Source organism: Netta rufina (assembly GCF_964035555.1).
Source record: "Netta rufina genome assembly, chromosome: 13".
Classification (NCBI taxonomy): domain Eukaryota; kingdom Metazoa; phylum Chordata; class Aves; order Anseriformes; family Anatidae; genus Netta; species Netta rufina.
Window position 1 is genome coordinate 5,115,900 of NC_140136.1, and position 15,487 is coordinate 5,131,386.

General features: G+C 43.0%; 1 protein-coding gene across 1 annotated transcript; it reads left to right on the top strand.

Annotated features, from left to right (window-relative positions):
- The first annotated feature begins 464 nt into the window (after positions 1 to 464).
- On the top strand, positions 465 to 8,494 carry GCSH (glycine cleavage system protein H). Its single transcript, XM_084294943.1, has 5 exons — positions 465 to 598; positions 4,083 to 4,162; positions 5,410 to 5,473; positions 7,036 to 7,167; positions 7,756 to 8,494. Exons 1-5 carry the CDS (start codon positions 484 to 486, stop codon positions 7,851 to 7,853), a joined length of 489 nt encoding a protein of 162 aa, XP_084151069.1. The 5' UTR covers positions 465 to 483; the 3' UTR covers positions 7,854 to 8,494.
- Positions 8,495 to 15,487: the final 6,993 nt, after the last annotated feature.

Consider the following 15,487-nt stretch of genomic DNA (forward strand, 5'->3'; position numbering starts at 1 on the left):
TTTTACTTTTTAACTATCAGCTGCAGCGGCTAGACATAGGTCATCGCGCTTCTGACTGGAACGCCGTAGCCTCCAACACAAACTGTTGTCGACTGATATTGTAACAAAGTGTTAGAAGTTGTGTGAAACGTAAGATAAAGCATCCTATGCGTACTCACAGCGGGCCTGGCACCTGTATTTAATAAACACCGAGTGTTTGTTGCACCGCTGGCTCAAACCGCTCACTTTTTGCCAAGCGCGCAGCCCCGGCAGATGGCGACCAGGTCACCCCCTACTTCCCCTGGGAGGCAGCGGCCACTGGGGCTTTACCGCACATCCCTGGAGCTTCCCTGCCTCCCTCCCTCAGCTAAGATCCCGAGGCAGCCCCGTTGCCCACCCCAAGCGCTGAGCCGTGAGGGAGCCGTGAGGAAATGGCGGCCCCGCCCGCCGCCGTGAGGCGGGAGCTCGGCGCGGCACCGCCCCGCCTCAGGGCGCCGGGCAAAGATGGCGTGGCTGGCGGTGCGGCGGCTCGGGCCGGCCCTGGCGCCCCGCTGCCCTCGCCTCACGCTGCGGCCGCCCGCGGCGCGGAGCCTGGCCACCAGCTCGCTGGCGCTGTCCGGTGAGTGGCGAGAGGGAGCTGGCGGTAGAGGCCGCCGGGCTGGGCGAGCGGCTCCGGGGGGGTTTTAGGGCGGCCCGCTGCCCCTTGTCCCTTCCCCCGGGGCTGCGGAGCGGGGACGCCGCCGGTGTGGGGCTGCCCCGGGGGTCCCGGTGCGGGTGGGACGTGCCGGGGGCTGCTCGCTCGCTGCACCTGCTTGAGGCGGGAGCTGAGGGCTGGGGGGAGCCGTCTGCCCCGGGCATGGTGTGGGGCATACATGGTAGCCTGCTGCTGGCTCTGCTGCTGTGCCCCGCAAGATGGCTGGAGCCCACAGGGGCTGGGGGCAGCTGCGGGTGTGTGACAGCAAAAGGTTTCTGGTGCTGCTCTGGTTTCTTGCCCTGCAAGGGGTTAGGGGACAGCTGCTGCTCTGCCTGGGTTCTTGCAGCACAGGTTTCTGGTGCTGCTCCAATTCCTTGCCCCACAGGGAGCAGGTTTGGTGCCCTTAGCTGGCAAGGAGCCGGGCGAGCTCCTCGCCGTGCCACAGTCCTGCAGTGGCCTCGTCCCCTCCTGGCCCAGCTGGGGGCTTTGCGGAGCGGGCAGCAGGCCTGGCGAAGGCACGGGGCGCTCCTCAATGTGTCACACTGGAGCATCCAAACGGCACCAGCAGCAAAAGGAAGAAGAGGCAAAAAAGGCATGGGCAGGGAGGACAGGGCTGCAGCAGCCCTGCGGTTAGACCAGTGCGGGCCGACAGAAAATCTGAGCCAAATTTCAGGGCCTGGGGCCTGTGCATGCTGAAGAATTGGGATTGGCCTCACCAGTGCCCGCGCAGTGCGGCTACAGGGGCATCACGGGGGGCTGCTGCCCTTTTGCATGTGGATTTACCTCGTTGCTCCTGTCGAAACTGCCTTTGAATGGAAGTTTGCGACAGAAGTCTGAGCACAGACTGTGGGACTCTGGCAACAGAATTGCAGAACCAGTAGGAGAACAGGAGAATAGGCTGCAGAAGCAATGACTGCCACTAAGAACGGGCCATAATTTCTCTTCTATATAGCCTTATAACCCAGCTGTTTAACTGCTGCCTACTCTAAGTGAAAGAAATAGCATTTATTAGTCGTTATTTGCAAAGTAGATGAGACAAGAGCTAAGCTTTTTTCACTATTCCAGCTGTTTAATATACCTATTGCTTTCTATAGATATAACCTGAAGAAATAACATAAATTATGCTTTTGTTTTAGGCAGAGAGGAAAAATTTTGTATGCCTGTTTGTGGAGGTGTGAGTTTTCCTTCACTCTTCAGGTATATATTTATGAAATATTTAATAGAGGCAGGATAATCGAAATGAAGGTCTGAACTTAGAACGTGCTAGTTAAGCTGAAACTGAAGTCATGTTGAAATGAGTGAAGCTAGAGTAAATTTAGCTCCTCTTCTGAAAAAGAATACTCACAGAAGAGATTTGGCGTGCTTTTGACATCTCTTGTCCGTTATGTTGATTTATTTAATGTGCTGATGGCATAAGCTCAAAGTTCAGTTTTTGAGATTACTTATTAACTCTTTCTAATTTGACCTGGACTTTATTTGCAGGGGCTTTTGCTACGTGATTAGAATTTTTCATTTTTCTTTTTTTTTTAAAAATGTCCTATGAGAAACATATGTGCTCTTCTAGCTGTTTAAAAACATTTTACTGCTTTGTTTCAAATCGATCATGGGTGTCTGCTTTTTTTTTTTTTTTTTTTAATCTTGCCTTGTACACAAATCTTATACAGTATTTTTGTCCTATATAGAAAGATCCTGGCTGGTTTCTTCATGTCATTTATAACATTTCATGTTCAGCTCGTGCTTGAGGTTCTGCATTTTTGTCTGTTCTCATGGTTCATTGCTCATTTCCAATGAAATCCCTATTACCCATGGGTAAATGTATTGACCTAAATTGATTTGAAAGATATTTAGTTTCTTTCATTCATTAGAACATGTCCTGAGAGATTAATGCAGATACAAATAATGCTAGCTGAAATTGTAGCTTTTTTTTTTTTTTAGTGGTATTGAATGGAAAAATCCTTATCTTTGCTTATCTTTTTACTCAAAGAACTTTGTTTGCTGTACTTACAAAAAAGCACGTTTTACCACCACCGTCAATATAAACGCATATCAATCTTGAGCCATCCTAAAAAACAAACCATTTTCTCACTACAAGTGAAACAGCTTGAAACATTACTGACTTAGATTAAGGATTTTATCAGATCTAAAGAAAACTGCTTTCCTTCATGTGCAGGCTTAGAAAAGAAACGAGGCTTTGTGGAAGCTGAATTTCTTTAGGGGTTACAAGGAGGTCAAGCTAGAAGAAAGGCCCAAGAAGAGAATTTTGGACTCTGAGGGCAGGTCCAGCTGCACCGCTCAGGCACTAATGTCACAGGAACTCTGTTTAAGAAGTTATCTTCTTCAACTTCTGGAACATCCCCTGTGTGATTGGACAGGTGGACACTATAAAAGTGCTATAAGTGGTCATTAAAGAGAAAGGAAAGAAAAAATATCTGGGGAAGGTCTGAGAAAAAGGATGATGCAGGCTGAAAGCACCCTCAGAATAAGAACTATTAGGAAGAAAAATAACTTTCAATTACTACTTTTGAAGATTTTCCATATGTCTTTATAAAAAGAACTGGCTCTAGCAAAAGTTAATATGAGCAGCCCTTAATCTAACAGATCTAAAATATATCCAGAATTGTAAGATTGCTGTGAGGAGATTTAACAGGGTCTTAAATGTGCATATTTAAAACTATTCAGAATAACTTCTGTGTTGTTCTAATAGTAAAAACAGCAAATTCTCTGAAGTAACAGTTATCTGTTTGAATGGCTGTATTAATTTGACCTGTACTAATTGTGCTTAATTTCACACAGATCTGTGGGAACATTACATAGGAGAAATAGACTGTAGAGGAAGGGAATCAGCCACTTAAACTTTGCAAGGTTAAAATGTAAAGGTTAAACTTAAAGGTTGCAACTTCATTTCAGCTGGCAGCTCTAAGCACATTGCGTGAGATGCTGTAATGCTGACACTGTTTCTACCATGTCTTTTACACTGGCCTTTTCAGGAGTAATAAAGTTGTTGGCAGAAAAAAGCACTATGCTTGAGAAGACCCTAAGCTATCATAGGATAGCATAAGTGTGAGCAAAGTACACGTATATGCTTTGGAGTTATATTTTACATTTGAACTAAACTATTCCTTTTATTCCTGTAGTTCATCATTCCCTAGATGATTGTGAAGGAATTAGTAATAGTTTCAGGCATAATCCTCCCCAGTGAGCTTCTACTGTGTCACTAAGCATGGCATGAGCAGAATAAAATCTGTAAATTTTAGTTGCTGCTTTGAATATTTTCTGGGAGGGGGTGGGGGGAAAACACAAGCTAACCTTGGGGGGAAAATAAAACAAATGGTTTAATACCTTTAGTGTATTGTATTTAAGCAAGCAGCATGCCACTTATTTCTGAAATATCAAGTTTGTTTCATTTTAGCCCGCAAATTCACAGACAAGCACGAATGGATATCAGTTGAAAATGGCATTGGAACAGTAGGAATCAGCAATTTTGCACAGGTATCGATCACCCCCCTTTCTTTTCCTACCCAAGTGTGTAATATTTACTTACATACCTGCTCTTGCCCTTGCTCTTTGGATAGTTACTGTTGGTTTTTTTTTATTGTTATAATTGCATATGCTATACCCACAGAACGAGATTTTTGGACTTGGAGCTGTCACATTATTTGAAAAGTGAATGCTGCTTCAGCATTCTGATAAATTCTTAATCGCTGTAGATCAAGCCTATAGAGAGCTGAATGTGAGGAGAAACTTACTGGTTCAGCTGAATTTAAAAGCTCTTTTATTACTTCAGTTCTTAGGCCTTAGAAGTAAGCGACTCTGTTAAGAGGCTACCATGGACTTTTTAGGTCAAACTCCACTTGAACATGAATGTGGTGCAATTCTTTTGGCTAAAGAACAATTGTGAATAGAAGTATAACATGGCATATATTTCTCATTTTAAAATAGTGGGGATGGGAGGGATCCCTTTGGATTTTTTTTTTTGTTTTGCTTTGGTGCAAGTACTTGATTTGGAATAGTCACAGGCAAATTCAGGACAGAGATTTACTGTATGTGAAACTTCAAAAAATCTAGCATGAGAAGCTATCAGTGAATTGGAATTGGTGATTTTTAGGACAAACAGCATTTCCGGTCATGTTTTCTGCAAATAAGACCACTGCTCTGTAAGGTCCCTAGGCTTTTGTGAGGCAGGGCACATTGCTCGCTGTAGAGGCACAAGCCTGTTCCGGTTGAGCTGATTCTTATGGTGATAAGGCTCCTTATTCACTTGGTAAGGACAAACTGTATGCTTCCAGCTGTCTAGCTGTCCCTTTTCCTGGGGAGAAATCACTGCTTTTGCTTTCAAATTACACTGGAAGAAAATTCTTTGTGCTTTCTGCCAAAAGCCTAATTCCCTAAAATCACTGGCAACTTCGTCCTTTAGAACTGTTGTTGCACTAGCTGGCGTTGGGAAGATAAGCAGATGTTCTTTCTCGTTCTGCATGATGAAATCTGTATATAAGCCTTGTAACTCAACCTGAGGGCTTTTAACACTGTAATAGATAATTAATTAGGCATTTGGGTCACCTAACATTTTTTCAAGTGAAATGTTTAAAAAGACAAAGTGACAAATACACAATACTTAAATGATATGTGCTTAGAGAGAGAGATGACCTGTTTGCATTGGTTCTAGAGTTACTGTATCAGATCTCTGCTACCTGTAGTTTCCTTATCCTGTGCCTTGATGCATTTGTTTTTCTTTTAAGGAAGCACTAGGAGACGTTGTTTACTGTAGTCTTCCAGAAATTGGGACAAAATTGAGTAAAGATGGTAAGTTTTAGCTCTAGTTTCTAATAATATAATTATTCTACTTATCCCACTTTTCCTTTCCAAAGTCAAATTTTATCAAGTAATCTTTACGTTCGTTAATATCATTACACATCTTCTGGATGCAAAATAAATTCAGGTATTTCTATGACTAGAGACAACAGTTTTCAGATGCTCATTGGCATACCACATGTGATAGTAGAAAGTATTTATTTTTAAAACTGTGAAGACCTTTACTTAAAAATCAACTATTTTAGCTATATTTTTTGTAATAATTCTGTCTATACTCTGCTTTTAAAACACAGGCTTTGATTTGGACTTGCTTGTGTTTAGGCTGGCTTATTTGTGATTTTGCAGTTGTGCATTTCATGAGTTACTTGTGAAACACTCAGATTTAACTGATAGCAAGCTCTAATTTTTCTGTGAATATACACAATAATTTATGCTTATCAGTAGTGTCACTAGCAACTTGCAAATTGTTACATTCTTAATCATTCAGTTTTGCAGGTTTCAGTGTTAAAGAGTGTTTCAGTGTTAAGAGCGAGCATTAACAGGTAGAAAGGAGAAGCCCATCCCTGCAGTGCACAGAGCACTGCCTCGCTAGTGTATGAAAAGGTTGTTGTTAACTACAGCGTTGAAGAAAAGTGTAAATTTACCGAGCTGAAGTAGCAGGCATTTATTTTGCCATCCTTCTTGTGTAACAGGTCAGTATCAAGCTGTTCAGGCCAAATCTGTTACATCACATTGAATGGTGAATGTTTGACAGAAGCTCTTTCTGTTTAGGGTTTTAATTAACAAACTTGTAGTTTTGATTTATCTGAAGGTATTTCATTTCCATTTACTTCTCTTTTTTGCCCATTCTGGCGTTATTCTAACTCCAAGTTTTCCCAGAACATGCTGTTCTCTGAGTCCCTGTGCTGATGCCTATCTGCTTTTCGGACAGCTCCATGTTCCTCTGGCCTCAGCCTTATTTGTTTATGGTTTAGAGCTACTCTGGCTAACGTTGCTCCAGGCACTGTTTCCATATGAAACAGAAAAAAAGGGAAGAGCAGCTGGGTGGTTCCAGTGTGGCACTTCTGAATACTAATGAGTGTTTTCCAGTGAGTGCAAGTGTACCATTTGATGTGGTTTCTGAAGAACAAGGCAAGCTCCTGAAATTGTGGCTGTTTTGTAACCAAGCTATGCATAAAAAGGTCTAAATTGTAGATAGGCAGTTTATTTAGACATCTTGCAGCAATAGTTGGATGTAGTTCCTTCTAACTCTGCGTCATATCATGCTGTAGGGCTTTAGCCAGAGGATTAGCCAAACGTAAGAAATTTCCACTCCTTTTGTAACAGCCAGCTAGCCAGTGTTACACAAGTCCCCCACAATAACTGAGCAGCATAAACATCGAATTTAGTACTGCTGATCACTGTCGTGATGTTGGTGACTTCAACTTCTTTGATAGTTTTCCTTGCTCAACATAAAGGCCCTTTACTGCTAGGCCATCACTAGAATGTCTGAGTGAAACAAAATTGCTTTGTGTATTCCCCTTAAAAGCATCAAATCGTGTTCTGTGTTTCAGATGAGTTTGGAGCTCTGGAAAGTGTGAAAGCTGCTAGTGAACTCTACTCTCCTCTCACAGGAGAAGTGACTGACATTAATGCTGCCCTTGCTGATAATCCAGGGCTCGTCAATAAATCTTGTTATCAAGATGGTAAGATGTCATGGTTTTTATCTTTCAATAAAGAATACCACCTGGATCCTGGCAGTGTTGATTGCTATCACAAATAGGTCTGTGGTTCCTAGTTCTTCCAGTTCAATGGTATGGAGGCTTAAAATGGAATATATTGAATGTAGTTTAAGCACAATAAAATTTATAGCATAAAAATTACCATTCTGGTCTTGTCTTGTTGGTAATTTGTTTGCAAAGTGTTCTTTTCAGGTATAGACTGGTTTCATTTAAATGTCTTTCCCTTGATTGCATTTCTCTCTTTTTGATACTGACTCATGATCCTGGGTGGTCAGACTCTTTTACTCTTTCTAGACAGCCTCTCTTTAGCACCAGTGTCAGAGACAGTACCAAATTAGATAACTGATTTGACTTAAAAGGCCACTTCAGGCTGTTTGTTTTTAAAAGTATTGAAACACTGTTTTGCTGCACAGGAAGTCCTGTTGATTCTAACTGTTACTGTTACAGAGCTCTTATGCCTTGTAGGAGTATCTTTCTAAGGAAGTAACATGAATGAATCTTTCATTATAGGATATTAGCAACTGTTTTTTCTTTTAAATTTCCTAACTACAGGTTGGCTTATCAAGATGACTGTGGAAAACCCTGCTGAACTTGATGAACTGATGAATGAAGATGCCTATGAGAAATACATAAAATCCATCGAGGACTGAGCTGGAATAATCAAATAAACCCATATAAAATATTTCAACGTAGTTTGTCATCAATTAATGAAGTAGAGAATATCCAATTTTGGCAGCCTGAGAAATACCACTTATGTTCACAGATGCAGACCATAAATAACTGCAGTGATAAAATGTTTAACATGTGCATACCTGCAAAGGATTTTTATTCTAGATTGTCTGATTTGTGTAACTTCAGGATGTAAAAAAAAAACCACAACAGTGCCTCTCTAACCTTCTAGTGTTTTGTACTAATTATAGCTGCAGAGATGATACCAAAAGAGAAGCTATATCAACTACCTCTTTGCATGATTTTTGTTTACTTCTTTGAGTAGTGAAATAAAGAAGGAAAACACAAAGGATTAATAAATTCTGTAATCAAGTAGTTCTGCCTTTCCAAAGGTGTAGTCCTTGTTTTCTGATTTACTGTGCTTTCTTACAATGCAGAACTCATGCACTGACCATTTAGCAAGGTTCTTGAGTGGATTGTTTGTTTTTTTTGTTGTTGTTGTTATTTTTTTTTTTGTCTGGACTAAGTAAGCACTACATATGTCACAAGCAATTAAGGCATTCTACATCCTGTGCCTAACAATTGTGGTGATTTCACAAGAATAAATACTTTTTGAAAATGGTGTTATAGTAGTAGTTTGACATACAATGTAGAAATGTATATCGTGAGGGTCAAGTAGGCATGCTGCTGCAATGAGGATGTAAAAGGAATGAGACTCAAGCTTTCCTTTTGCAAACCATAAACTAAAGCAGCTGATTGAGTGCACATTTGCAGATTCATTGAATATTAAGTCTAATGCAAAGTTGATGTGACATCTAAAGGTAAGTTTGAGTTGTACAGACCTGTATCTTAGGAAAGTATAATTGTACAGCAGAGGTTTGGACTACAAGTGTTTCCTACAATTTTAAAATGGTTGTTAGAAGCTAAGCACAAAATGGGAGAGAAAACCAAGTACCTTTAAGTCAATCTAACAGGAAGTAGGTAGATGTTTAATCCATCTAAGGTGACAAAGGTAGAATTCCTATCCCTTTGGAAGTTACTTTCAAAAGCACAGCCCTTCTAAATGACTGAAACAGACAGTAAGTTATACAAAAAACTCTTTGTCAAAATTCCTAGTGCATAAAGTTATAGGGCTTTCTTTTAAGATCTAAAAAGACTAAAAAACTTATCAATTTTTCACAGTATCATGCAGTATTCATGGCAGTCACACAGTCAGAGCCATAGGGCTAAGAGCTTGACCCTTGCCTGTAGTAGACTCCCTGATGTCAGGTTAGGGCTGCAACCTCCCTGTATGCTTTCTGGAGGGAAGGTTTATTTCAAATTGGAGTGCAGACAAACAAAGGTAGGAATGCATGGAACTTCCAATTTGATAACGTTTCTTCTCCCAGCTCCTCTAAAGAGATGAGCAATGACACCTAGGCACTTTTCTTGGGTGGTTTAATACTGAGTGTTTGGGTATTCTGCAGCTATTTAGGCTAAGCAAATCCACTGAAGCAAATAATTTTGTATCTTTCTATAATCCACTCAACTACCTGAATTATAGTGCCAAAGTGATGTGTTGTCTCTTGTTTGATGCGTACTACACAAGCAGTACTCCCAGTTTTCAAATAATCCTACAGCCTTGCTACATTCATCATCAGGAGGAACCTTCAGCCAGACCAGCGTGCCTGGGTTGGAGCCAGACTGCAATGCCATAAATGCGAGTTTGCAACCTCAACCTGTAATGAATGCCTTTCATCAAAATAAAATGAAGGAAAACGAGTGTTTTAGTTTTGAACTATGACACAATTCTAAATGCTGTATAAACTGGGAAAAAAATAAACATGCTTACCAATGTGTTCCTATGTAAAATGAATAAAGGAGATGATTTTTTTTTTTTTTTTTTTTTTTACAAAATAACCACTTCATCTGTGCCCTCTTAAATCTTGATCCTGAGCTTGAGGACATAATGCTAATAATGACTGGATGCTAAACGTTACAGACTCGTGTCGTGGTTCCGCTCGAGTGGGCAGCCGAGCTCCACCACAGCCGCTCTCTCACTCCCCCTCCTCAAAGAGGAATGGGGAGAAAATATGTGAAAAGGGCTCAAGGATTGAGATAAGGACGAGAAAAATCACGCAATAATTATTGTAACGGGCAAAACAGACTCGGCATAAGGAGATAGTAAGATTTATTGCCTACAACTAACAAGCAAGAGAAGTGAGAAAACAAAGGAAAAAAAAACAAAAGCACCTTCCCCCCATCCACCCTCTTCCACCTCCTCCCCCCGAGCGGCGCAGGGGAACGGGGAATGGGGGTTATGGTCAGTCTACAGCACTTCTTCTCTGCCGCTCCTTCTCGGTCACTCTCGTCCCCTGTGCTGTGGGGTCCCACCCACGGGATGCAGTCCTTGATGAACTGATCCGGTGTGGGCTTCCCACAGGCAGCAGCTCTTCCAGAACTGCTCCAGATATGGGTCCGTACCACGGGGTCCATCCCTCAGGAGAAAACTGCTCCAACCTGGCTCCCCTACGGGCAGCAGCTCCTGCCAGATCACCTGCTCCTGCGTGGGCTCCTCTCCACGGGCTACAGGTCCGGCCCAGAATCTGCTCCGGCAGGGGTCTTCCACAGGCGGCAGCCTCCATCGGTGCAGGGCCACCTGCTCCACCGTGGTACTCCATGGGCTGCAGGGGGACATCCTGCTTCACCATGGTCCTCACCACAGGCCGCAGGGGACTTCTGCTCCGGCGCCTGGAGCACCTCTCCCCCTCCTTCTACACTGACCTTGGCGCAAGGCTGTTCCTCGCTCCTCTCACTCTCCCGGCTGCTGTGTGGCGCAGCGTTTTTTCCCTGTCTTAAATATGCTCTCACAGAGGCGCAAAACAACATCGCTTATTGGCTCGGATCTGGAAAACAATGGGGCCCTTCCCAAACATGGGGCAGCTTCTAGATCTTTCTCACAGAAACCACCCCTATGGCTCCCTGCTACCAAAACCTTGCCACGTAAACCCACTACATTCCACCCCTCGCCTCTGTTAAAAGCATATTTAAGACTACTCACAACATGCTCTTACTTTACAATTATCACAACAACCTTCACAAAATTCACTTAAATCAAAACGAAAAAGAATTCACCACACCAAAATAAACATAACATCATCACAGCACCGACAAGGTGGACATTTTACACACACACCACCCCTCGTCCCTTCACCACACTAACATATCACAGTTACTGCTTTCTTAAATTCTTCACAACTTGTACATTCCTAACAATCATCCTGCACATATTTTTGCCCGTTACTTCTACTAACTATCATCCTTATCTCAAATTCCTCGGGCCCCACGTTGGGCGCCAAAAAAGACTGTCGTGGTTCCGCTCGAGTGGGCAGCCGAGCTCCACCACAGCCGCTCTCTCACTCCCCCTCCTCAAAGAGGAATGGGGAGAAAATATGTGAAAAGGGCTCAAGGATTGAGATAAGGACGAGAAAAATCACGCAATAATTATTGTAACGGGCAAAACAGACTCGGCATAAGGAGATAGTAAGATTTATTGCCTACAACTAACAAGCAAGAGAAGTGAGAAAACAAAGGAAAAAAAAACAAAAGCACCTTCCCCCCATCCACCCTCTTCCACCTCCTCCCCCCGAGCGGCGCAGGGGAACGGGGAATGGGGGTTATGGTCAGTCTACAGCACTTCTTCTCTGCCGCTCCTTCTCGGTCACTCTCGTCCCCTGTGCTGTGGGGTCCCACCCACGGGATGCAGTCCTTGATGAACTGATCCGGCGTGGGCTTCCCACAGGCAGCAGCTCTTCCAGAACTGCTCCAGATATGGGTCCGTACCACGGGGTCCATCCCTCAGGAGAAAACTGCTCCAACCTGGCTCCCCTACGGGCAGCAGCTCCTGCCAGATCACCTGCTCCTGCGTGGGCTCCTCTCCACGGGCTACAGGTCCGGCCCAGAATCTGCTCCGGCAGGGGTCTTCCACAGGCGGCAGCCTCCGTCGGTACAGGGCCACCTGCTCCACCGTGGTCTCCTCCACGGGCTGCAGCGTGGAACCCTGCTCCACCGTGGTACTCCATGGGCTGCAGGGGGACATCCTGCTTCACCATGGTCCTCACCACAGGCCGCAGGGGACTTCTGCTCCGGCGCCTGGAGCACCTCTCCCCCTCCTTCTACACTGACCTTGGCGCAAGGCTGTTCCTCACTCCTCTCACTCTCCCAGCTGCTGTGTGGCGCAGCATTTTTTCCCTGTCTTAAATATGCTCTCACAGAGGCGAAAAACAACATCGCTTATTGGCTCAGATCTGGAAAACAATGGGGCCCTTCCCAAACATGGGGCAGCTTCTAGATCTTTCTCACAGAAACCACCCCTATGGCTCCCTGCTACCAAAACCTTGCCACGTAAACCCACTACAACTCGGTAGAGAGATTACTTCTAGGGTAATCATAATTTCCATACTTCTCCCACAATCAATAATCTTGACTCTGTATAACATCAAGGTTAATAATATCAACACTTTTCCTCTTGCCAGCACGTCATTTCTGTTTCACAGACACCAACCCCTTTATCTCTCAGATTATCTAACTGAATAATACAAGCTTTTATTAAATCCATGGTTAGTTTTGAAGATTTTTATCAACAGCAGTCCTAAAAAGACTGCTTACCTAAAACTTTGCCTTTTTGGAACTGCGAATTGTTGCCTCTCCCAGTGAATCATGACCTATCGTGAATGTAAATGCAAATCATGTAATTGTTATTCTGATCAGAGGGGAAAAGCGAATCAATGGTATCAAGCTGAAAGAACAAAACCACATTAATCATAACACTTGGTGTTTTGAAGTGGTGCCATCCCACTACTGCTATGGCTGTGTAGGTTGTACATCATGAATTCAGGCAACATTACACAGATGTATCAAACTACCATTGTACACAGCTAGTGAGCCATCAGCTAATTTTAGTAATAAAGATGTTACATCAAATAAGTTAGTATCATATCTAGCACAGTAAGCATTGGAAATATGTTTCTATGAAAATATTATTCTAATTCGCCAGGAGACTGTCATGAACATAAAATAAGGACAATGTCAACTTCACTGTCATTAAATTAGCTGTAAGACAATTACCTAAGCAGCCCTGATGATTAGATTAGGAGTGTGGCAGATCTGTTTCTAATGCTCCCTTTAACTGGTGTCTCCAGGGAGCGGACAGGTACCTCTTTGCTTTTTCTTTGTACTGACAGATTGGGAATTTGTGTGCTGTAGGTAATGGCTCCCATCACAGAATTTTAATATGCCAAGTGGACATTTAAAGGACATACCATCTATCTTCTTGTCACACTGGTCATATGAACAAACAGAGCTGCACCAATAAATCAATCCAGAATGACACTCAGGTCTTCAACTGAGTGTGAGGTTTTTCTGTTGTGGTGCTGGGAGACATCACACAGCAAGGGACAACGGAAGTTTCACCACATGCACGGCTTATTTTGGAAAAGAGAAGGAAAAAGAATAGTGCCTAATTCACTAATAACAAAAGTTCACCAGTGGGCAGAACGTTCCAGGCTGTCAAACGATGAGGTGCAGATTTACATCATTTGAAGTTAAAAAAAGAAGTAATTGTACAATTTCACCACACGGTGGCACTCAAAATGTTAGAGATGGTACCGTGGAAAGGTAAGGACATGGAAGTGAGGTCAGCCTGTTTTTCTAGCTCAGCTGCTTGTCTGAGAGACAGCAGTGACTCAGCTTTAGTGCCATTTAATTCCCTAGGTCAACTTCGTGATCAGAAAGAATACTAATATCGAAAATCTTCATAAACCACTCCTCACAGAACTGTACATAACAAGAATTCACTCGGACCCCATTATATCGTATCCCTCATCTTACCACCTTCCGTCTCCCACAGTTCCTCATTCCAGCAGCATCTCATCAGGCTGTTAAGATGAGGCATTTGGCCAGGGAGAAGGCTGTATGTGCACAGTCTAAAATGTTACTGAGTTCTAAGTATGATGCCATCCACTAAGTCATTGGGAGCCTTTCAAATAACCTAGCAAAGTCTGACTGGTAGCTTTGGCAAAGAACAATGTTCTTCCATCAACGCCACAGGCAAAACAGCTTTTAACATTAATGAAGCTGTATCAGTCTTAGAGAGAATGCAAAATTCACCTACATAATACATAATACATGCCCCTTGTACAGAGAAGAGACGTGGTTTTATGTGGTGAAAAGAAACTGGGCTGATGGAAAACTGAACACCTTTGGGAAAGCCATTCCTGGGGAATTTGACCTTATGGATGTAAGGCAACATGGAAAGAATATTGAGCAGGCAGTGCCAATTAGTGTAAATTACTAGCAAGATATGCTCTAGTTGGCATGAGCCTGAGACAAACCATGAGAGCAGCCTAGGAGCATCCTCAGTGTAATTCTTCACTTTCCCCTAACTGTTTGAGACACAGTCCTAGAAGGACAGCCCTTGGCAAAGGAACATAGTCTGTGCTGTCTGTATTGGATAGTTACCCTTACAATATTGATACCCCTCTCTTCCTGACAAAGCATAATTCAAACACATCAGACCTGATCTATTTTAATGCAGTACAAGTGTCGTACATCCTCTGCTATTAGGCTGTTTTATTTGTCATTTGTTTATACTGATTAATTATTTATGCTATTGAATGTGTTTTGCTCAGAGATGTATTTTAATGGAGGTGCAGTACTTCTACCTTTCTCTAACCATGAAAGTCAATCCACAAGATAGGAGGATGAGTCTGCATCTGTACTTCTGTTCTTCAGCCATCACCCCCTCCCTTCCTCATTGCAGGGGTCTGGATCAAGAGAAAATGACAGAGAATTAAGTCTTGTTGGCAGCTCCTGCCTGTTCTGACCTCCCCCAGTTGTGCCACAGCTGGTAAGTGAAATCAGCTCAGCTACAACTGAAACATTTTTGTCAACTTTCTATTAGCCTGAGAGGCATTTCTTCAACCAGTTTGCCTGGTAAATACGTTAGCCAACAAAGAGAATTCAGATGTTCAAAACCTTGGAAGGATTTGTCTACTTCCCATGTTTTCCATATGTTTAAAGAGGTAACTGAAGGACAAATTTGGATGAGTCCTCGAGATTCATTTAGCTCATACCTGGATAGTCTCAACTCTGCATCACCACTGAACGAAAAAGTATGTGCCCATTAAAGAAACAGCTCTATTACAGCTAGTACTCAGCATATATGGGGCCTAGAAACCTTCCTCCTAGAACAAGTGGTCCTTCAGCAGTGGAAAATCAAAACTGTTATTTAAAAAAATAAATCACAATTCTATTAATATATCTCATACCTTCCCTCTGTGGGAGCCACTCTCTCCTCATCTGAATACTGCTGTTTCTGCACTACCTACTACCTAGCACAGGCTTTTGGCAGCTGAATGCTGAATTGCACAGACTGGTCCAATTGTTGCTGGTGAGCATGGCAATGCAGAACTGGGAAGGATTAAAGCCACAAGCAACTGAAGTACAGGCATCCCCATCTGAACTACAGACTGCTACACTGGCTATCTTTGAAACTGTGCCGAGACATCAGACTATAAAGATAGCTACCGACGTTTATGCCAACTGATTAATCCCATCTTATCTTTCTGAGAGCTGA

Bases quoted from the DNA above. Each gene is read 5' to 3' on its own strand.
- GCSH (XM_084294943.1), top strand. From the start codon at position 484: ATGGCGTGGCTGGCGGTGCGGCGGCTCGGGCCGGCCCTGGCGCCCCGC. The intron at 599-4,082 runs GTGAGTGGCGAG...GTTTCATTTTAG, and splicing joins CAGCTCGCTGGCGCTGTCCG to CCCGCAAATTCACAGACAAG. The intron at 5,474-7,035 runs GTAAGTTTTAGC...TCTGTGTTTCAG, and splicing joins GACAAAATTGAGTAAAGATG to ATGAGTTTGGAGCTCTGGAA.